This window comes from Mus musculus, chromosome 7, assembly GCF_000001635.26.
Source record: "Mus musculus strain C57BL/6J chromosome 7, GRCm38.p6 C57BL/6J".
NCBI lineage: Eukaryota > Metazoa > Chordata > Mammalia > Rodentia > Muridae > Mus > Mus musculus.
In genome coordinates, this window is record NC_000073.6 from 118,859,043 (window position 1) to 118,883,081 (window position 24,039).

The following is a 24,039-nucleotide window of genomic DNA, read 5'->3' on the forward strand; positions in this document are numbered from 1 at the left end:
CAACTTCTTTATACTAACACACACATAGTGCATATCTTTAACCTCAGCACTTGGAAAGTAGAGGCAGGTAATCTCTGAGCCTGAGGCCATCCTGGTCTACAGAATGAGCACCAAGCCAGCCAGGCCAACATAGACGCTGTCTGCAAACAAAAACTTCCAACACTCATTTGATCCATAAACAAAGAAAGACACGTTCTATCACTCATGACTTAATGCTCTTTTTGGGCTTTGGGGCCACTGTCTTGTTATTCTCAGGATCTCAGTCTATCACTTCCTCCTCTCCGTGTCGCCATCTTTCACATCTCTGCTAGCTTATCTCTTCACACACCTTGATCTGTGATCACAGGAGACAGCCCCATTTTGAGTCCACTTCCCACCTTTTCGTTGTTCTAAGTCAGGCTTCTTGAAGAAACACACTACCTTTTTCACACCATTTCCATGCCCACTGCCTTTCCAACCCAGAGCAGAGTAGCTTCCACCCTACTGCCCTATGTAGTTGTTCTCCTGCCTCAGTAACAAGTATCTACTGATGTTGGAAACCTCCCTATTGGGTCATACATGACTCAGTGTTAAACACCAGTGGCTTACTTTCCATCTAGGGGATGTCTTTGCCTTTTACTCAGATAACCCAGTCCAAAAGTACAGTTTATCTTAACTGCCTCCATTGCTATGATCCCTAAAGATTCAGCACCCCTTTGATATATAAAATGATATCCATTCCTACCATGTTCCTGCATGACCTTTGCTTGGACCTGACTGGGACAATGAGGGAATGGAGAAAAGACACAGGTAGGACATTCTGGGCTCTCCGCTGCAGAAACCTTAGCATCCAGAAGCTCAGCGTGTTTATAAAGTTGAACAGGGAGGAGAGGTTCTTGCAGATAAACAAGGAGGCAAGGTCTGTGGTTTAGAGCAGGTCAAGGAGAGGTTTAGCAGATCTCAGTAGGAGCACTCCCTATAGGGGAACAGTCTTCAGGCTGTGGACATCTAGTGGAAGAATGGTGTGGATACTTTCTGCACACATTATCAATATCCACACAGACTAGAAGAAAAGGCTTTGTCATTTGCTCCATGGGTCTGAGGCTCTGGTGTTCTTGACCTGGCTGTGTCCAGGATAATAGCACACATTACTTCAGGACTCTGCTCACTCTGGGCTTCCTCGGCTCTCAGCCCCAGTTGTTCTTAGACTAGGGTTCATTCTGTATATAGATAACATTAAGTTCCCCTAATCAGTGAATCTTAGTTAAACTCTTTGGTAATTGAAAGATTATAGGGGCTGGAGAGATGGCTCAGCTGTTAAGAGAGAGCACTGTCTGCTCTTCCAGAGGTCCTGAGTTTAATTCCCAGCAACCACATGGTGGCTCACAACCATCTGTAATGGAATCAGATGCCATCTTATGGTGTGTTTGAAGACAGCTACAGTGTACTCTTATACATAAAATAAATAATCTTTTTTTAAAAAGAAAGATTATAAGGGCTATAAACAACATACCCGATTTTCTTAAGCAGTTCTTAACAGTTTGGAGAAAACAAGCAATTTTCTTAAAGCACCTAAAATTTTAATTGAGTAGCTTGATGGTAGGGTACTTGCTTGCCTGGAATTTAAAAGGTCATGTTTGATACCCAGCATGAAGGAAAAGAAAAAAAAAATCAGTGAATCAAAATGTGGGTAAGCGACCTAGTTGATTTAAAGAATTCATGAGCCATGATGGTACACACCTGTAATCTGAGCATGTGCGAGGCAGAGACAGTCAGGGCTCTATGAGTTTGGGGTCAACCTATCTATAAAGTGAGTTCCAGGCCAGTCAGGGATACAGTGAAATCCTGTTCCAAAAACCATCATTATCATCATCATCATCAACAACAACAAGAACAAACAAACAACATAATAAGGTCTTTGCAATGCAAGGATAAGAAGCCTACATTAGGTTTGGTTCCCCAGCTCCTATGATGGGGACTGGATACAGGAGGATCCCTGGAGCTCAATGTCCAGAAAACCTAGCACAATTAGTACATTCCAGGTTCAACAAAGATCCTGTCTCAATGAATAAACAACTGAGGAGGACACCTGACACTGACCTCTGAACTCCAAACACACATATATGCATGCACGCACATACATGTATTCGCACACTCTGTGTGTGTGTGTGTGTGTGTGTGTGTGTGTGTGTGTGTGTGTGTACCTATTGAGTCCCTAGTGCCTTTGGGGGCTAGAGAGGGTGTCAGATCCCCTGGAACTAGAATTGCAGACAGTTGTGAGCTGCCATGTGGGTGCTGAGAACTGAACCCAGGGCCTCTGCATGCAAAGAATAGGCAGTACTTTTAACCACAAAGCTGGATCTCCAGCCCCAAATTCACTTTCTTTGCATTACTTAAATTCTCTTGTGCTGCCAGGCAGTGGTGGTGCACACCTTTAATCCTAGCACTTGGGAAACAGAGGCAGGCAGATTTCCGAGTTCAAGACCAGCCTGGTCTACAGAGTGAGTTCCAGGACAGCCAGGGCTACACAGAGAAACCCTATCTCGAAAAACCAACCAACCAACCAACCAACCAACCAACCAACCAACCAACAAACAAACAAAAAAATCTCTTGTGCCTTTCCGTTTACCAGCACCAGTCTGCAATTTACATCGATTGACCCACATGGTGAAACTGATGATTTTTTTTTTTTTTTTTTTGGTTTTTCGAGACAGGGTTTCACTGTATAGCCCTGGATGTCCTAGAACTCACTTTGTAGACCAGGCTGGCCTCGAACTCAGAAATCCGCTTGCCTCTGCCTCCTGAGTGTTGGGATTAAAGGCGTGCGCCACCATGCCCGCTGATGATTCTTAAATGCAAATCAAAACAACCTTGAGATTCCACCTCACACCAGTCAGAATGGCTAAGATCAAAAATTCAGGTGACAGCCAATGCTGGCGAGGATGTGGAGAAAGAGGAACACTCCTCCATTGCTGGTGGGATTGCAAGCTTGTATAACCACTCTGGAAGTCAGTCTGGTGGTTCCTCAGAAAATTGGACATTGTTCTACCGGAAGATCCAGCAATACCTCTCCTGGGCATATAACCCAGATGTTCCAACTGGTAATAAGGACACATGCTCCACTATGTTCATAGCAGCCTTATTTATTTATTTATTTTTAAAGATTTATTTATTATTATATGTAAGTACACTGTAGGTGTCTTCAGACGTAACGGGCATCAGATCTCATTACGGATGGTTGTAAGCCACCATGTGGTTCCTGGGATTTGAACTCAGGACCTTCAGAAGAGCAGTCAGTGCTCTTAACCGCTGAGCCATCTCTCCAGCCCGGCAGCCTTATTTATAATAGCCAGAAGCTGAAACAAACCCACATGTCTCTCAACAGAGGAATGGATACAGAAAATGTGGTACATTTACACAATGGAGTACTACTCTGCTATTAAAAACAATGAATTCATGAAATTCTTAGGCAAATGGATGTATCTAGAGGATATCATCCTTAGTGAGGTAACCCAATTACAAAAGAAGTCACTTGCTTTGCGCTCACTGATAAGTGAATATTAACCCAGAAACTTAGAATACCCAAGATACCGTTAGACCTAGTGGGGAAAACCCCACTCCATTCCCGATTCGGAGTGAACCCAAAAAATCATGAAGGACCATCTCGATGTAATTACATGAGGTCGTTTAATTACGGAGCTCTGGACCAACATGCATCCCACACAGGAGATAACGGATGTCGGCCACGAGGCTCGAAAGCTAGGGGGTTTTATGGGGTAAGGGGCTTAGGGGTGTGGAATTCAGCATAGCAACATATTCAAACATCAGCAGAAAAATTACATATACGTGCAGGGTGTCAGAGTTCTGTGAGTTGTTGACTCAGTTTAGATAGCCCTGTTATGTCTTCACATTCCTCTTTATCTTATGGTCAAGATGTTCCCAGGAATGTTTTAACTATCGGGCATACCCAGGTTTGTTTTTCTTTTTTCTCAGCCCCAGGTAGCCTCTAGGCTCACAAACAACCAGCAATTTCTGAGTACTTTATATGACTTACAGGTCTTGAAATTTCATCTTTCTTTCAATACAATTTGCAAAACACAAGAAAATCAAGAAGGAAGACCAGCGTGTGGATACTTCATTCCTCCTTAGAATAGGGAACAAAATACCCATGGAAGGAGTTACAGAGACAAAGTTTTGAGCTAAGTCAAAAGGATGGACCACCCAGAGACTACCTCACCCGGGGATCCATCCCATAATCAGCCATCAAACTATTGCATATGCCAGCAAGATTTTGCTGAAAGGACCCTGATATAGCTGTCTCATGTGAGGCTATGCCAGTGCCTGGCAAATACAGAAGTGGATGCTCACAGTCATCTTTTGTATGGAACACAGGGCCCCCAATGGAGGAGCTAGAGAAAGTACCCAAGGAGCTAAAGGGGTCTGCAATATAAACTAACCAGTACCCCCAGAGCTCGTGTCTCTAGCTGCATATGTAGCAGAAGATGGCCTAGTCGGCCATCACTGGGAAGTGAGGCCCCTTGGTATTGCAAACTTTATATGCCCCAGTATAGGGGAATGCCAGGGCCAAGAAGCGGGAGTGGGTGGGTAGGGGAGCAGGGCAGAGGGAGGGTATAGGGAACTTTCGGGATAGCATTTGAAATGTATATAAAGAAAATAATAAAAAAAAACATAGCAGATTTTTTAAACTGTTGAGATTTATATGAATACACACACACACACACATATATATATATAATAAACAACAATAATACCTTCCTCACCACTTTTCCCTCCTAACTGCATGTACTGTTTTTAAATCACTGAGACCACTTAGTAGTACCAGTATGTGCGTGGGGTTAGGGCCATCCACTGCAGCATGGGCAGCCTACCAGAGACACTACATGCAAACACACCCCACTCTTTCTCCCTCAGTAGCCATCAGTTGCATATAGCTGTTCAGCTAGGGTTGGGACTTTGTAAGCCTCTCCCCAGTCCTTGCTCAAAGTTTGACTGACTTGATCTTATGCAGGTCTTGTGAATGCAGTCACAGCCACAGTAGGTGCATGTGTGCAGTGGCTTTGTCATGTCCAGAAAATACTGTTTAGTGTAGTTGTCCACTCCCTCTGGCTCTTTCAGTCCATAGTGAGCCCTGAGTCATTGGAGTGGGTATGATATATATGTCTCACTTAGGACCCAGAAAGGTAAAGTTTCTTATTTGAAGGTTAGCCGATTGTGAGTCTCCATATTAATTGCCATCTACTGGGGGGAAGGCGGAGGGCTGAGTTCTGCACTAATCTATGGGTATAAGATAATATTTAGGGGCTATTTTATTTAGCAGAATAATGATAATAATTTATCTCCTATAGCCTATGACCTACCCAGCCAAAGAGTTCTTGGTCCAGTTAACAGTATCAGAGATAGTTCTGGATTGTAGAGTGGGCCTTAAACCCAACCAAAATGCAGTCACTCTCTTCCAGACATTGGTGTGGCTTATTGCACCCGTGGGAATCACTTGCCAGCCCAATCAGTATTGCAGCTTGCAGGCTTCACATTCAAAGTTGACAACTTTTCTTCCCCAGTAGACTGCATGGCATCTCCCAAGATGCCAGATTTCTTAAACATCATAGAGACTTCAGGTAGCCAACACATCAGTGTCCTGAAGCTGATGTATTTTCCCATACCTGGACATAATCATCTCAGCTGTTTATCTTTTGTGTCAAAGGAGTTTGTGTCATGTCTCTTAAAACTAGATGAAAGATTTTATTGAAAAAAATATAATGGAAAGAAACAAAATGCACATGAAAGTAGAACATTTTAAGTGTGGGTAAGATGATTATACCAATAGCGAAACAGTCTCACTATTAAACATATATAGTGTTGAAAACATTTTTGTGTTTGTATGGTGTGCATGTATATGTCTGTGTACTCATATGTGTGTGGATGCACATTGGTGTGGGAGGACTGGGGGTGGCATACATGCACATGTATGTGCATACCTTTATTGGCCATCGTTGACATCAGGCGGCTTTCTCTTCCTCGAGCATTCTCAACCTTATATATTGAGGGAGGGCCTGGGGCTCCCTGTTTCTGCTAATCTCACTAGCCAACTTGCTCCACTTGCTAGATTCCCAGTCTCTACATCCAATGGGCTGGGCCTACACGCAGGCTGCCTCAGCCACCCAGCTCTTACATGGGTTCTGGGACTCCACACTCCAGTCCTCGATCCTGTGTGGCAGGCAAATGAAGCCCCCACTGAGCCATCTCTCCAGGCCCCATTGGAAACCTAATGTATGGACATTTAACTGTTTTTCTTTGACAGAACAATCCCACATTTAAGAATTAATCCTACAAAAATGCCTCCAGACTAATGACAAATTTATAGAGGAGAAAGGGGTTTATATGGGTTTATGGTTCCAGAAGGCTAGAGTCCATAATGGTGGCAGAGAAGGCATGCCAGCAGAAACAGGAAGTAGAGAAACCATGTTTTATTTATCAATGGGGGGGGGGGAGGGCAGGAAGTTGAGCAAGGTTATGGACTTTCAAAGACTGCCCCTCGTGTACTTCCTCTAGCAAGGCTGTACCTCCAAAAGGTCCCATAGACTCCCCAAACAGCACCACCAACTGGGAACCAGGAGTTCAGATACATGAACCTATGGAGGATAGTTCTCATTCAAACCCCATAGTCACGTTGCTTAAACCCTTAACACAGAACATCATGGTGGGAGCACATAACAAAGCAAAACTATACTCCTCGTGAATGGGGAGCACAACAGAGAAAGTGGGCTCAGTGGTAGAGAGAGCACTAGCCTACCAAGTGTGAGGCTCAGGGTTCAATGCCTAGTACCCAACCCCAGAGAGACAAACACCAACGACAACAACAAAACAACAGAGGAAGTGACTTGAGTATTCCCATGCTGTAAGAGGTCCTACCTCCTAAAGATTTCATGTCCTCCCAGTAGTATACATGGGGACTGCTCAACCCATTAACATTTCTGTTATTAGGAATCAAAATGACTCGAGATTGGGCCAGCAAGATGTCTCAGCAGGTAAAGTCACTGTTGCCAATTGATGGCCTGAATTTGATCCCTGAGACCCATATGGTAGAAGGAGAGACTGACTCCAGCAAGATGTCCTTTGATCTCCACAACATGGGCACTGTAACATGTATGTCTCCCTCCACAGATAAATGTAATTAACTTTTTTCGCAACCTATGCACTGGTGTACTTGTCTCATAGCTGATACTTAGGGGCTTTATAAAAAGTTGAGATATTGTCTACTATCAGGCAAGCTGTTTGAGTGTTTAGTCCCCAATTGATGGCGCTGTCGGGGAAGCTTAAGAGATGTGACCTTGTTGAAGGAAGCATGGACTTCGAGGTTTCAAAGCCCCTTACTATGGTCTCTCTGCTCTGTTTTTGAAGTTCAGGATGTGGGACCTCAGCTTCTTCACCATCTGCTATGCCTGCTGCTTGCTGTGGTACCTCCGTGCCATGGCATACTCTTAGCCCACTGGAAATATGAGGCAAATAAACCCCTCCTCCTATAAGTTGCCTTGGTCATTGTCTTAGTCAGGGTTTCTATTCCTGCACAAACATCATGACCAAGAAGCAAGTTGGGGAGGAAAGGGTTTATTCGGCTTACACTTCCATACTGCTGTTCATCACCAAGGAAGTCAGGACTGGAACTCAAGCAGGTCAGAAAGCAGGAGCCGATGCAGAGGCCATGGAGGGATGTTCTTTACTGGCTTGCCTCACCTGGCTTGCTCAGCCTGCTCTCTTATAAAACCCAAGACTACCAGCCCAGAGATGGTCCCACCCACAAGGGGCCTTTCCCCCTTGATCACTCATTGAGAAAATGCCTTACAGTTGGATCTCATGGAGGCATTTCCTCAACTGAAGCTCCTTTCTCTGTGATAACTCCAGCTGTGTCAAGTTGACACAAAACTAGCCAGTACAATTGACCCCTTGTCAACTTGACACACAAAAACATCACTAGTAAGCCTCAACCCTTACAATCTTATTCATCCCCAAGATCTAAATAACTTTAAAAGTCCCACAGCCTTTACATATTCTTAAATTTTCAATTTCTTTAAAATATCCATCTTTTTAAAATCCAAAGTCTTTTTACAATTAAAAGTCTCTTAACTGTGGGCTCCACTAAAACAGTTTCTTCCTTCAAGAGGGAAAATATCAGGGCACAGTCACAATCAAAAGCAAAAGTCAATCTCCAACCGTCCAATGTCTGGGATCCAACTCACGATCTTCTGGGCTCCTCCAAGGGCTTGGGTCACTTCTCCAGCCAGGCCCTTTGTAGCACACACGTCATCCTCTAGGCTCCAGATGCCTGTACTCCACTGCTGCTGCTGCTCTTGGTGGTCATCTCATGGTACTGGCATCTCCAAAACACTGCATGACCCCTTCAGTCCTGGGCCTTCAATTGCAACTGAGGCTGCACCTTCACCAATGGCCTCCATGGCCTCTCACAGTACCGAGCCTCAGCTGCTTTGTGTGACCCCTTCATGCCTTCAAAACCAGTACCACCTGGGTGACCCTTACATATTACCAAGTCCCGCTGCAGCAGGAGTACAACCTTGGCCATCTCTGGAACACAGCCTCTTTGTGCTTTCAGAAAACACTTCCCAGAAGATGTCACCTCAATGATGCTGGTCTCTTCTTAATCACCGCTAATTTCTTAGCTCCAGCTAACCAGCATCAATAGTCCCAGTAATGCAAAGTTTTTGCTTTGGTAGTTCTGGTATCTTGTTAATCACAGCTGATTCTTCAGCCCCAGCTAACCAGAACTACAGAATCTTCACAATCAAAACAGCAATGGCCCTGAAAAGAGTCTTTAATTTTCCCTCTGAAATTTCACACACCAGAGCTCTATCTTCTGCAGTGTTCTCAACATTATCTTCCAAGCTCCTACACGACATCCGACAGAGCTCTTAACAACAGATGGATCTTCAAGCCCAAAGTTCCAAAGTCCTTCCACAGTCCTCCCCAAAACATGGTCAGATTGTCACAGGAATACCCCACTCTGCTGGTACCAATTTGTCTTAGTCAGGGTTTCTATTCCTGCACAAACATCATGACCAAGAAGCAAGTTGGGGAGGAAAGGGTTTATTCGGCTTACACTTCCATACTGCTGTTCATCACCAAGGAAGTCAGGACTGGAACTCAAGCAGGTCAGAAAGCAGGAGCCGATGCAGAGGCCATGGAGGGATGTTCTTTACTGGCTTGCCTCACCTGGCTTGCTCAGCCTGCTCTCTTATAAAACCCAAGACTACCAGCCCAGAGATGGTTCCACCCACAAGGGGCCTTTCCCCCTTGATCACTCATTGAGAAAATGCCTTACAGTTGGATCTCATGGAGGCATTTCCTCAACTGAAGCTCCTTTCTCTGTGATAACTCCAGCTGTGTCAAGTTGACACAAAACTAGCCAGTACAGTCATGTTGTTTTTGTTTGTTTGTTTGTTTGTTTGTTTTGGTTTTTTGGTTTTTTGAGAAAGGGTTTCTTTGTGTAGCCCTAGCTGTCCTGGAACTCACTCTGTAGACCAGGCTGGCCTTGAACTCAGAAATCTGCCTGCCTCTGCCTCCCGAGTGCTGGGATTAAAGGCGTGCGCCATGGTCATGGTGTTTTAATCACAGTGATAGAAAACTAGTGAATACAGTCGTTCGGTCAGTACCACCTTTCCTAAAACAAAGTTTACCTCATTGCTGCAACATGAGCTTGCAACCACTTTGAAAACATTGCTTTTGCCACAGGTTTTGTTGTTGTTTTTCTTCATTCCTTCTTGGAAGCAACTGTTGTAGCCCAGCAGTGTCTCTGTCCTTTCCTCAGCGGTGGTTGTCACTAACTACCCTATAGAATTTGAGTGGGATGTTCTACAAGTCTATTTCTGTTCCATGTGTGCTGTCTTAGCTTTATTTCTGGGAGAAGACACCATGGCCAAGACAACTTATAAAAGAAAGCATTTAATTGGGGGCTTATTTATAGTGTCAGAGGGTGAGTCTGTGACCATCATGATGGAGACCCTAGCAGCAGACATGGTACTGGAGCAGTAGCTGAGAGCTTACATTTGATGCACAAGTTGGACTCAAAAGAGAGACTGGGCCTGGTGTGAGCTTTAGAAATCTCAAAGCCTATCCCATGACACACCTTCTCCAACAAGGCCACACCTTCCCCAAACAGTTTTATTAACTGTGACCAAGCATTCAAAAATACAGGCTTATGGAGGTATGCCCGCCAGTCTTATGTCAACTTGACACACAAACTAGTTATCTGAAAGGAAGGAAATTTAATTGAGAAAATGTCTCCATAAGATTCAGCTGTAAGACATCTTAATTTGTAATTGACAGGGGAGGGCCCAGCTCATTGTGAGTGATGCCATCCTGGGTTCTTATAGAAAGAAGGCTGAACCAGCCACGGGGAGCAAGCCAGTAAGCAGCACTCCTCCATGGCATCTGTATCAGCTCCTACCTCTAGGTTCCCGTTTGAGTTCCTGTCCTGACTTCCTTCAATGATGAACAGTGATGTGGAAGTATAAACCAAACAAACCCTTTCCTCCCCAACTTGCCTTTTGGTCATGGTGTTTCATCACAGCAATAGAAACCCTGACTAAGACAAGTTGGTGCCAGGATTATGAGGTATTGCTGTGACAGACCTGACCATGTTTTGGGGAAGATTATGGAAGGCCTTTGGAACTTGGGGCTAGAAGCCATTGAGTGATGAGCTCTCATTAGGATATTCTGTGGGAGCTTCGAAGATATGAATGCTGAGAGGACTGCCCGCTTGGCTTGTGAAGTTTTAGAGGGAACTTTAAAGACTCTTTCAGGAACATTTGCTATTTTGATTTTTAAGATTCTGCCTTTCTGGTTAGCTGGGCCTCAAGAATTGCTGTGATTAACATGATACCAGAATTACTAAAGCAAAACCTCTTCTTTGCTTGTTGCTTTTTGGCTGGAGCTGAGAATTGGCGATTAAGAGACCAGCATCAGGGAGGTGAAATTTTCTGGGAAGTGTTTCCTGAGAGCACAAAGAAGCTGGGTTTCAGAGGGGATCAAGATTGTACCTCACACTGGCTGCTGAACTTGTTAGTTACCCAGCTGGTACTGGTTTTGAAGGCATGAAAGGGGTCATGCAGAGCAGCTGAGGCTTGGGCACTACGAGAGGCCAGGAGTACCCATTGGTGAGGCCCAATGGCAACCTCAATGGTAGTTGAAGGCCCAGGACTGAAGGGGTCATGCAAAGAAGTTGAGGCTTGGCACCATGATGAGAGCCTATGACAGGCTATTGGTGAGAGTACACACCAGTTACAGCAAAAGACCCCAGTGTTTTGGAGATGCTAGTACCATGGGATGACCACCACGAACAGCAGTAGTGGTGGAATAGAGCCAGCCAGAGCCTAGAAGACAAGCTGTGTACTGCAAAGGGCAGAGCTGGAGAAGTCAATCAAACTCCTTGGAGGAACCCAGAAGATCTTGGGTAGATCCCAGATAATAGGACATTAAGCTATTTATACTGTTGGAGTTTGGTTTTGCTTGCTTCAGGTTGTGACTGTGTAAAAGTATCTTTTATTCTCCTGAAGAAATTGTCATCCCCAGGTTTAACACCTTAGTCTGCTAGCCTAGGCCTAGTTCTGGCAGTTTCTAAGCTTCCATACACTCTAATCTAGGCCCAGCATGTTTTTCAGCCTCTGAGACTTACTGCTGAATAAGCCCACCCTTCCTAGTTCTTTCTGAGCTCTAGCTGGCTGGTTTAACTCAGCTGCTCTGGCCCCAACTCCTCTCCCAGCTGAGTGATTCAATCAGCTTTTCTCTCACCCTCTGAATGCGCTGCTTCACCTCAAACTAACTAGCGATACGTTCTAGTCTGGCTCCTCCTCGTTCTCTTGCTCACTCTGTCTTTACCGGTGTCTAGCTTGTTCTCGCTTCAGTCTGTCTCTGTAAAACTCTCCCAGTAAAACTGCCTCCTTCTCCCTCTCTGAGCTGCTCCACTCTCCCTCTCAACTCCACTGCACCGCTCTGCAGGAACTCTACTGTCTTCCTGTGCTGTGCTGTGCTCTCTCCTCCTACACTGTCTGTCTCTCCCTTGAGTAGCTTCGCTTTCCCCTCTCCTCTCGTGAGAGTTGGGCATATCCTATTCTGTCAAATCTTTCTCTAATTTGTCACTTTTTCTGCCACTCAGTTAGACTCCACTTTCAAAGATGGGTGCTTCCTTCACAAACTAATTTTACCTTCATTGTATGGGATTTCGGGTGAGTACTAAGAGTGTCTGTATTCCAGCCAGAGGGATTAAAGATGTGTGCTAAGGGCTGAGTCACGCCCTAACTAGAAACAGGTTCAAGCATCCTGGAACATGATTGTGTCCTGGCCCTGGTTCTTACTACTTGAAGAAAGTATTTAATTTAATTTAATTTAATTTTGATTTTTTTACAAGACCCGCCCCCCGCCCCCCCCAGCTAAAAACTGAAATTTTAAAAGATTTGGATTTTAGAGATTGAATGTTTTAAAGATTTATTTACTTATTTTATGTATATGACTACACTGTAAATGTACAGATGGTTGTGAGCCTTCATGTGGTTGTTGGGAATGGAATTTAGGACTTCCGCTCACTCTAGTCAACTCCGTTCGCTCAGTCCCTTGCTTGCTCCAGCTCAAAGATTTATTTATTATAAGTACACTGTAGCTGTTTTCAGATGCACCAGAAGAGGGCATCAGATCTCATTACGGATGGTTGTGAGCCACCATGTGGTTGTTGGGATTTGAACTCAGGACCTTCAGAAGAGCAGTCAGTGATCTTACCCGTTGAGCCATCTCACCAGCCCAGATTGAATGTTTTTAAATTGAATGAAATTTTAATGTATTTGAGTTCATAAAGACTGTGGTTCTTTATAAAAGATAACTTTTAAAGAGATCCTGAGGATAATTAAGACACGTAAGCTGTGGCTTAATAGTGATATGTTTAGTGTCAAGTTGACAATGGTTCAGTCGTGCTGGCTGGTCTTATGTTAACTAGACTCAAACTCTAGAGTTATTCAGAGGAGGGAATCTCAGTTGAGAAAGTGCTTCCATAAGATCAGGCTGTAAGGCATTTTCTTAATTAGTGATTGAGGGGCCCAGCTCACTGTGGGTGGTGCCATCCCTGGGCTGGTGGTCCTGGGATAAGACCCAGGCTGTATAAGAAATCAGGCTGAACAAGCCATGGGGAGCAAGCCACTAAGCACCGTGACTGCTGTCTCCAGGTTCCTGCCCTGATTTGAGTTCCTGTCCTGACTTCCTTCAATGATGAACAGTGATGTGGAAGTATAAGTCAAACAAACCCTTGCCTCCCCACCTTGCTTTTTGGTTGTGGTGTTTAGTCGCAACAATACAAACCCTAAGACGGTCGGTCATTCTCATTTACAACACCACAATTGGAATCTTCTTTAATATTGACTTCTGCTTGTCCATGTAGTTACCATAATGTTCGGGCAAAGTCTGAAGTTGTAGCATCTGGGGAAGTCTGAGACTCTAACATTAATGCCTTCAGTTTCATGCAAGGAATCAAACATATTACTCATTTTGAATAAAAAAAAAAATCAACCTACTAGGGCTGGAGAGCACTTACCCGCAAAGGCCCGTGTTCCATCCTAGTATTGTACCAAAGAGAATAAGTAAATTAAAAGCAATAACATACAATGAGCAGTTGTGTTCGTTTCTGAAAACTACCAACCGAAATTAAGAATGTTTTATTCCAAGAAGGAAATTAAGTCACAAACATGAGCGAAGTGTGGAATTGAACACTTTCCCCCTCCCTTTAGAGTATGAAGCTGAGCAGCCGACCTTTCCAGAAGGCTATAAAGTGAAGCAGGAAGCTGCGGTTACAGTGAGCTCAGTGAGTATTGCCCAGACCTCAGTGAGAGCAGCACCAAGAGCCCCAAGGGTCGCATCCTGGCTGGGGAGGGAGAAAGGGGAGATGGGAGCTAGAGCCTGAGACATGGTTCTTCTGAAAATGGAATGGCTTAAAGAAGCATCCTATACCTAATAAAAAGGAAAAAAATGCTCATGCCAATATCTTTTTACCCTTGTTCTCCCACGTCCAACATCTTTACCTTAATCCACCCTCTTCCACCTCCAAAAGTATAAAGAGTTTTACAATGCCATTTCACACCATATAAATTAAAATATCTGTCTACATGTCTGCTTTTATAAATAAAGTAGTATTTATACTTCAAAAAAAAAAAAACCCAAACATCCTATATGAATTTTGAGCCTTAGGGATAGCTTCTATTAAATGGGACATGTGCTCCTTGTGACTAGCTCACACTGTAAAAAAATGTTTACAATGGATCACACCGCAGATCTATGTAGTGGCAGTTGTGGTATTAGTGTGGGTTTCACTGTGCAACCAGAAAGGGAGTCTCCTTGGGAATATACCTCGGAATTGCATACATTTGACAGCCTTAATTTTTTTTTTAAGACTTGAGAAGTAAAGGGTCTTGAGCAAGGTCACATGGATGGAATTCAAGCAGAATTCTGTATATTCTGAGTAGTCTTCTTTATTATAGTGGCCTTTGCAAGATTCTTGCATTTAAAACTCTTTCTTCTTCTATACCTGTTCCTTTTTGCTAACATCTTGTTCTTGCTTTGTGGATACAATTCTTACACAAACTTCTCAGCAGGTGCTAATTGTCAATCTCTTTCCTTGAAAAGAATCACTTTTCTAGGGAGAGTGTTCTAATTATTGTTTTAGTTTTTGTCTGTTAGACAGGGTTTCACTATGTAGATGGGACCAGGCTGGCCCTGGAACTCCATATGTAGTTCAGATGACCTTAAACTCTTGATTCTCCTGCCTCAGCCTCCAGAGTGCTAGTGCTAAGTGTGCACCATCATCTTGCTTGCCTTTTTTGTTTGCTTGTTTTTGTTTAGTTTTGTTTGTTTGTTTGTTTTGAGACCAGGTCTTGTGGTGATCCTCTTTACTCTGCCTTCTAGGTGCTAGGTGGGATTACAGGTGTATACCACCATGCCCATCCATGGTTATAATTCTTAATTTTTGGTTTTCAATGCTGTTGGTTTCTGGATCCATGTAGAGAGCCTTGGTTGTATACAAGTTTAAATGGGTGCCTGAGAGTATTTTTCTGTATAGCCAAGTACCTTAGGGCTGTACAGAGCATCAGAACCAATAGGACATGATTGAGTAGATGGGTAGATAGATAGATAGATAGATAGATAGATAGATAGATAGATAGATTATAAACATAGATGATAGATAGTTAATTGATCATAGATAGATAGATGACAGGAAGGTCTTTAGTGAGTCACCTCACACACATTACTAAAGCTGCACAATCCCACAGCAGCTGTCCGCAAGCTGGAGAACCAGAAAGCCAGCCAGTAGTGTTGCTTACTCTTGGGCTGAAGGCATCAGAAATGGGAAAGCTGGTGGTGCAGCTCTTGGTCTGAATGCAAAGGTCCAAGACTCAGAGGGCCATGGGTGCAAGTTCTAGAGTCAAATGCTATAACAAGGAGTCTCAATGTCTAAGCCAGGTACAAAAGACTGGAATGTAACTCTAGGAGAGAGTGTCTTAGTCCATTCTAAATTTTAAATTGGTATCTAAAAGTAACCATTACACCTGGTATGCTTTCCTTGTATTGCTGTGTACATGGCTTTGTTTTCTGGATGGATCTCTTCCATGAATAAAAACAAAACAAAACAAGACAGGAAAACACTATCCAGGTGCTCCTGGGAGTGGTTGCCTCTGGAAGACTTCCTCAGGTGTCCAGGAACAGGGTCCATATCTTGGTGTTGGGCAGTAGTACTCTTAATCAGAAGTGAGTGTTCAGGTGCCCACTGGAATTCTCTTTGCTAACGTTTGTTTTATCTGTTTACAGAAGAGTCACTGGGATGGGTGGGGAGCCAAGGGGACATGCTGGTGTGAAGGGAAGTTTTTTAATCGTCAAGAAAGAACAACAGCCCATGGGGAAATGTGGGCAGCAGCCATGTTTCACTTTGCCCTCATAGTGGCATTGCCTTTCTCCCTCTCATTCCTATAATGCCCAGCAAGTCTGAGTGCCAAGCCCTTTGGAATTCTGCTGAGAAGAAGGCCCTGTGCCCTCTAGGGCTGCTTCCTTCAGTGGCTTCCCTCACTTTCTCTCTTGATCATCTACACAGGCTTTCTCCCTATTTATGTATGGGTACATGTGTGTCGTGCACATTGTGTGGAGGCCTGAGGTTGGTGTCAGGGATCATCTTCCTATCACTCTTGCAGATTCTTCATTGAGGAGGGTCTCTCAATCGAACCCAGAGCTCATTGATGCAGCCTTGCTAGCCCACTTGCTTACTTGCTCTGGGGATCCTGTCTCCTCCGTCAGAGGCTGGAGTTACAGGTGGGCTGCCGTAGCCACCTGGCATTGACATGGGTTCTGAATTCTGCTCTTTATACTTGCAGGACAGAGCTGTAACCATTCCATAGCCTCCTGTTTGTTTGTCTGTTTTTTTCTGGTCTGTTGGCCAATGTTTCATCCACAGATGGTCTCTCTGCAGCCCTCCTAACCCCACTAAGGATTTCTAACTTCACTGTTATTTAGTTTTGTCTTTTTCCCCCTAAGACCTTAGGACAAACTCAGGGCCTTATGCTTGCTAGGCAAGTACTCTATCACTAATCAAATACCCAACCTTTTCCCTCATTTAAAAGTATCTCAAGAGGGAGGGGAAATGAACATTTTTATTCAGAATGTTCCTCAACCTGTCCATTTGATACAGAAGTTCATTCCCTAGTAAGATTATCAAAGATTATAAAGGAAAATCAGGCTTGGTGGCACATGCCTTATTCTCAGCACTTGGGAAGCAGAGGCAGACTGATCTCTGAGTTCAAGGCCACCCTAGTCTACAAAACAAGTTCCAGGACAGCCAGGGTTACACAGAGAAATGCCGTCTTAAAAAGCAATAATAATAATAATAATAATAATAATAATAATAATAATAATAATAATATAGAAAACCAAGGCCTGGCAAGATGGCTAGTGGGTAAAGGTGCTTGCTGCTAAGTCTGCCAGCCTGAATCAAATGGTGGAAGTAGAGAACCAACTTCTACATGTCCTCTGACCTCCACGTGTGCGCTATGGCCTGAATCTATGCTCCCCACCCCAAATGAATAAGTTGAATCTCAAAATTATAAAGAAAAGAAAATCCAATTATCAGAGCTGTTTCAGAACTTACTGGCCTATCCTCACCACCTGCAGGTCACGCCCTTGGAGGAATTGGTTCCTCATGGCTTCAACATGGAGCACTACCTCCCAATACACCAGTTCCCAGCGATGCCTCCTGTGCCCTGTCCTCCCAAGAAGGCAGAAACAGTCGAGCCCAAGACCTGTAAGTATTGAGGCAATACTCATTCTCTGCAGTTGGGGTGAAGATGCGACACACAGGAGAGAGTGAGGGTCAGACACGTCAGGGGAGACCACGTAGTAGTCTGTGTTGTAAGTCTTTGTTTTGTTTTGTCTTTTGAGACAGGCCTGAAACTCCCAAAATGAGCTAGGCTGGCTGGCCAGGGAGCCCCAGGGGTTCCCCTCCCTAGCCCTGGGATCACACCACCACACCTGGCTTTGGTCACATTGCTTCTGGGAGTTGAACTCAAGTCCCAAGCTAAACTCTCTTCCCCGTAATCCTCATTCCTAAGAGGAATGTTGTAGAATTGCTGACTTTTTCCAAGGTTAACATGTAGCAGAGAGAATGCTTGCAAGCACTGTGATTCTTTATTAAGTACAAAGCTAGAGGCAGGAGGGCTAAAGAGGTATACAGAGTAGAAAAGAGTGCCCTGCTGCCAGGTCTCCAGGTCCAGCCTGAAGATCCACCTGTCTCAGCTTGTTGTCAGGCCTCCCCTCTGCTCCTTTCCTTGTTTTGTGCCCTCTGCTCTGGGCCCTGGTCAGGCACGCCACTGTTAATGTAGCTGCAAGGCCCCATCTGCTGTCCTCCCTGTCCCAGCTCCTCTCTAGCCTCTCACTGTCACTGTCTAGTTCCTGTCACTCTCGTGCTCACATTCTCCTGCAGACACTGGCCTCTGTGTTGTGACTGCCTTGGTGCTGTAGCCGGCTGGAGGACTGGACCAGGTAGGACAGAGTGGGACCCAGCTCATATCCTTGCTAGACTCCATGGGTTCACAAAGCTATGTTTAGTTTCTTAGTAAGCCAGTCCCACTCAGCAACCTGAAGCAGATGGTGACAAGATCGTGCTATGGAATAGATGATATTGTTTTGTTTTCCGGTCAGGGTCTCCTGTATCCCAGTCTTGCCTTGAACTTTCTATATGGCTAGGGCTTGCCTGCAACTTTTGATCTGAGTGCATGACTGTAGGTCTGCACCTTCACACCCAGTTAATTGGTTATTAGAGATTGAAACCAAGGCTTCCTAAATGCTAGGCAAGTGCTTTGCTAACTGAGATACTATAGGCCCAGCCCAGATGGAATCAATAAACATCTCTCTCTCTCTCCCTTCCTCTCCCTTCCTCCTTCCTCCACCCTCTCTTTCTGTTAAGCAATAAATATCTTTATTAGATGAACCTAGATCTTTTACTGTTTTCAGTGGGAATATTCTTGTTTCAGGTTCACCCAGAGATTATCTGGAAATGTTCATCTTTCCAGTTCTGCTCCCTGGAATGGCCAGCCTGCTTCACCAAGCAAAGAGAGAAAAATGTTTTGAGGTCAGTGGTTTGGTGGGATGTCCACATTTTTAAGTTCTTGCTTACTCGTTTTAGTCTGATGGCAGGCCATGATCATTGGGTTGCTATTCTCAAAAATGACTCCTTTGCCAAGGAAGCCCGAGTATGGGCCCTCTACCCCCTGCCCGCTGCCCTGCCATAGCATCTAGTAATATATAAATGCACATGCCAGGCTTGAGAGATGGCTCAGAGGTTAAGAGCACTGACTGTTCTTCCAGAGGTTCTGAGCTCAATTCCCAACAACCACATAGTGAGTGGCTCACAACCATCTGTCATGGGATCTGATGCACTCTTCTGGTGTGAGTCTGAAGACAGCTACAGTGTACTCCTATAAATACTAATAATAAATAGATAATATTTTAAAAAATAAATGCACATGCACTGCCAACTCTCTGGCCACCTGGGCCCCTGAGAGGTTCTCTGCCACCTGCCATCTTGTTCACCCTTTTCCTGGGCGATTTGGCATCAAGCAGGTTCTTAGTTCTTCTGTTCCTGTTTGTTGTGAGGTGCCGTTTAACACTTTGTGTCCTACTTTCATTTCTGCTGCTGTGACAGGACCCTGACAGATGCATCATGGGGGAAAAGGGTTATCTGGTTTATGATCCCAGCTTCCTTCCAATCCACCCCTGCAGAGAAATCACAGTACAGGAGCTTGAAGCCGTTCTTTTTCTTTTTTCCCACACCCACAGTAGAGAGAAACCAACAATCCAGGCCCACTTGCTTCCAGCTAGCTTTTTTCTCTTATACTGTTGAAGAGCTCCTGTTTAGGGAATGGTGTTGCCCACAGTGGGCTAAATCTTCCACAGACATGCCCACGGCCCAGTCTGTTATAGACAATTCCTTATTAAGACTGATTTGAGGTGATTCTGGCTTGTGTCAAGTTGACAATTACAGCTAGCAGTACATCGTGTTTACTTCCTACTTGCCTCTGAATTGAGCCTGCTCCTCTGGCCTTTCCTTCCTCCATGTTTTGCTAATTTTTGATTGGTTGGTTTAGGTTTGGTGGTTTTAGGGTGGGTTGTTATATTTTGTTGTTGCTTTTTGTTTTATTTTGTTTGCTTGTTTATTTTTTAAACAGGATCTTATGTACCTCAGGCTATCTTCAAAGTCCTGTCTTTAACTCCTGATCTTCCTGCCTCATCTCCTCAGCTGGTATGAAAATTCTGTGCCACTACCTCCAGCCTCTGTGCTAACTTCCCTGGGGGATGTCTGATACGCATCAGGTGCTCAGTAAACACATTTATTACTGCGCTGGAATGACTGAAGTCCACTGACTGATCCTGTCACAGCCTGCACAGAGCCTGTCAGGCCTCCTCTTCTCTGCTTCTCACAGGATGGTTCAGAGGGCTCTTTCCCTCACAAGTTTGAAATCTAGACTTCCGAATGCCCCTCACTGTTTTGTGAACTTGCCCTAGGGCAACACACAAACACTCTGCTTACCCCAGATAGGGAACCAATGATCATCCAATGTAATGATTTCACCAAAGTCCAGCTTGGCCAATCAATGTTTATTGAGTTTACGTACAAAATATGGATAAGGAGTTACTAACAGAAGTGTGTGTGACCCCAAAGCAGCCACATCACTGCAACATGTCACCCCAACATGGATGGCAACTTCCCCATAGCTGTATAGACAGTGTCTCCCTTTCAGTTAACCCTCCACACATTATATATATTAGTACCTGCAGCTTCGAAGGGAAAGGTATTGGAAGGAGTGGCTGGGATCTCATGTGAAGGTCTGATGACCCTTCCCAACCCCTCCTTCTGTGAAGAAGCAACAAGCCTGACCTTGAGGTCATCCTGTGGGTGGTTTCAGCTGCTCTCATGGAGATGGAAGTGACCACTGTGCTACCATGTCTGATTTTAAGCTAAAAGCCAGAGTTTTATGTATGCTAGGCTGTGCTCTACCAACTGAGTGGTATTCCCTGCCCTACTGGTAGGAGTCGGCATAGCACAATGCCTTAGCTATGCTAAGCACAATGCCTCTCTAGTAAAATGCCTGAGACAATCAACCAGTAAAGAGGAAGGGTGAGTTAGTTTTTGGTTCAGTGGTAGAGGTTCCCATGCACAGTCAGCTCACTGTTGTTTTGTGCCACGCAGCACAGCATAGTGGCAGCAGATGGCAGAGTGAAACCACTCACACCACAAGTGAGAGAGAGAGGGAGAGAGAGAGGGAGAGAGAGAGAGAGAGAGTATTAGAGCTCCACAGTCCCCTTTGATGACATACCCAATGACCGGACTTCCCATTAGACCCTGCTCTCCCAATAGCACCATCACAGGGTCCACCTTGGACACATGGGCTACCATACCATTTAACAACGGCACATCCACATGATGAAGCCAAGAGCCCCCAGCCTGGCTCTCAAGGCACTCTCCAGTCTGCCTTCCTTTCTCCCTTCCCTCCATCGCTGGCTCTCTTTCCTAGGCAATTACCGCCCCCCCAAGCTAAACAGACCCCCACCCAGTACCAGCCTCCCCGCTTCAGGGCCTCTGTGCATTTGCTCCTCCTTATTTTAGAAAGCACTCCTTGTGCTCATCTCTTCTGCATATTTAAGTGCTACTTGTTTTCCAAACTCAGCTGTGGGGCACATCTCCCAGGCTCCCAGTTCCCTGGAGGCCAAAGGAGAGGCAACTGATCCCAGCTCTCAGATCTCGGGGAATCATCTGTTCCTCATTCTATGGTAAATTCAGTGAGCATTAATTAAGACATTCTTAACCCACATACATTTAATTTTATACATGCCTGCTTCCCCAGCTATTTTAAGTGTCCCAAGGACAGATTCCCTATCTTAGTTTTATACTTCTCAATGTTTAGTAATACTGTACCCAGCCCACGGTGAGCACAGAGCTGGTCCTCCACAAGTGCATACAACACAGTTGGATGTCAAAGATGCACAGTTGTTACTATGTCCCTGGCCAGCACCTTTTTGGAAGGCCATTCGGTTGGACTTATTGCCCAGAGAGAAGTCCTAGACAGGTGAGGGAGCAAGACATTTGTTCTCGAGTTTCAGTCAGGAGTGGGTTAGCTTAGTGACCAGCAGATGGCCCAGCCTGCTCCCCTAACAGTAATTAATAGTCAGTCAATCAGGCCTTGATGAAGAGCAATTCTCTGGTGTCAGAGTTCCATAGTTTTCAAGTCTACCTCTAACAGGTATGGTGGGTGCTTCACATCTTAGGATAAGGTGAGGACTGGTCTTGTCTGCTTGGGATGAAGATGTCTCAAAAAAGAAATTTAAAAAGGGCTGAGAGTACAGGTCAATAGCACAGCTTTTGCTGAGCATGTACAAGGCCCTGGGGTTCAAACCCCAGCACCAAAGGGGGTAAAAGCACCATAGCTTCTGGGACTGATCTGTCTCATAGACCCTGAAGTGAACCTCTAGGAACCCAGTGGCTTTAGTCTTCCAAGTTACCACAGTTTCCATGTGTGTGAACTGAGGACAATCTCAGTGCTGCCCAAGGGATTCTGACGATGAGACAAGGCAAACCGTGCAGTGTTCAGTGCAGACCCAAACCTGCAGAGAGCTCAATAAATATCAACTCCCTATTAACTTAGTGTCCCGTGCATCTTACATGTGACCTCCCTCTTGTTTCAGGTTCTGGGTGTGACTCAGAACTGGGTCCTAGTCCAAGGAGGGATGGGGGCAGGGAGAACCAACTCTTATTTATTTGATAACTTCATGGGAAAAGAAAAAGAGGGTCTCATTATACCTGTCAAGCTGTGATGGTTTGTATATGCTTGGCCCAGGGAGTGTCATGATTAGAAGATGTGGCCCTGTTGGAGTAGGTATATTACTGCTAGTGTGGGCTATAAGACCCTTATCCTAGCTGCCTGGAAGCCAGTATTCTGCTAGCAGCCTTCAGATGAAGACATAGAACTCTCAGCTCCTCCTGTGCCATGCCTGCCTGAGTGCTGTCATGCTCCCACCTTGATGATAATAGACTGAACCTCTGATCCTGTAAGTCAGCCCCAATTATATGTTGCCCTTTATAAGAGTTGCCTTGGTTATGGTGTCTGTTCCCAGCAGTAAAGCCCTAGCTAAGACACAGCAATACCTCACTGATCTCCAGAAGGTTCTCTGTCTTCATCAAGCACCTGCTGGATCCTGAGCTGTTCTGCTCTTGGCTCTCAGCTTGCATGGCTGCTCAGTAAAGCCAAACCTCCTAAGTCAGCCATCTTCTGTGGTCCTGGGGCATGGGGGGGGGCAGGAGTGTCATCTCTTCCACCCACATAAGGTGCAGTGGATCATCTCTGCGTTGCCTTGTAGGGAACAGTGAGTCTTGCCACATGGGCCTTGTGCTTTCATACTGAGGCACTTCTATGCTCTCCCCTACCTTGCTACTCTACACCCAGTCAGGCCAGTGGTTTTCATTAGCATGCAGCTCTGCTGAGGTAGACTGTAAATCAATGTGACATCAAATTCCTGTATCATCACAGGGGAGACTCTCCCCTTTGTTTTACCTATTGCTGTAGTAGCCTTTGGAAGTAGAGGGACTGCTGAGATACCACAGCCAAGAAAATATTTGCTGAGTAAGCATGAGGACCAGTGTTGGATCCCCAACACCTATGTAAAATCCAGGCATGAAGTCATGTCCTCGGAGAGACCCTGCCTCAAAAACAAGAGGGAAGCCACCTGGGCAGGAGTGACACATGAAGCTGTCAAGCTACTTGCACACACACACACACACACACACACACATACACACACATACACACACACATACACACACACATACACATACACACACACACACACACATACACACACACACACACACACACACACACACACACATGCAAACACTCATGCACCTCAAAGAGATAAAATTGAAGGAGAAGGAGAAATAACCAGGCAGTTAGAGGCACTGTTCTCGCCTTGACTCACTGTTGGCAGCCCAGCAGTACTGCCCCAAGTGCTTGGCATTCCTCAGCTAATTCCACCCTGAGAAGATCTTTCTAAACTAAGCCCCTTTCTTCCCACCCCTCTTGGAGGAAGGTCTGAGAACTCGGGGGGGGGGGGGGCGGGGGGGTTCATTTTTACCTGGTTTCACCTAGCTATTCAGTGACAGAGGACACCTTAGGTGAGCCCAAGCGAGGGCTCCTGTCTCTCCTGGTAGACAGAATGAAGGCTGCTATGCTCAGCATAGCTCTGGAAATGCTAGCACGTCCCCTCACCCAGAAAACACTGGGAAACAGATGGCTACTGGCCTTAGGTTATGAAGGCTAAGCTGCTTCCAATTCTTACTTTCTGCTCACTGGTTCTGTGTTGCCTGTAGGATCTGCCCTTCCCTCTCTCTGTGGTGTTAGATGCCAGGTGCAGCTGAGGGGAGGGAGGATGAGGCTGGAGCACGGAGCGCTCTCCCAGGAT

The 24,039-nt window shown here is 45.2% G+C and overlaps 1 protein-coding gene across 10 annotated transcripts in view; it reads left to right on the forward strand.

Moving 5' to 3' along the window:
• Positions 1-24,039, forward strand: part of Iqck (IQ motif containing K) — a 116,369-nt gene that overhangs the window by 3,291 nt on the left and 89,039 nt on the right. For 9 of the 10 annotated variants that reach the window (XR_003946504.1, XR_378252.4, NM_001374605.1 and 6 more), the window contains exons 2-4: positions 13,779-13,852; positions 17,200-17,329; positions 18,558-18,655. Coding sequence is in view for 8 of the 10 variants with exons in the window: in NM_001374605.1 (NP_001361534.1) it covers positions 13,779-13,852; positions 17,200-17,329; positions 18,558-18,655 (302 nt within the window). In the remaining 2 variants the exon portion in view is untranslated. The remainder of the gene's footprint in view (positions 1-13,778; positions 13,853-17,199; positions 17,330-18,557; positions 18,656-24,039) is intronic. The other variant, NM_001081446.2, reaches the window with a different exon arrangement.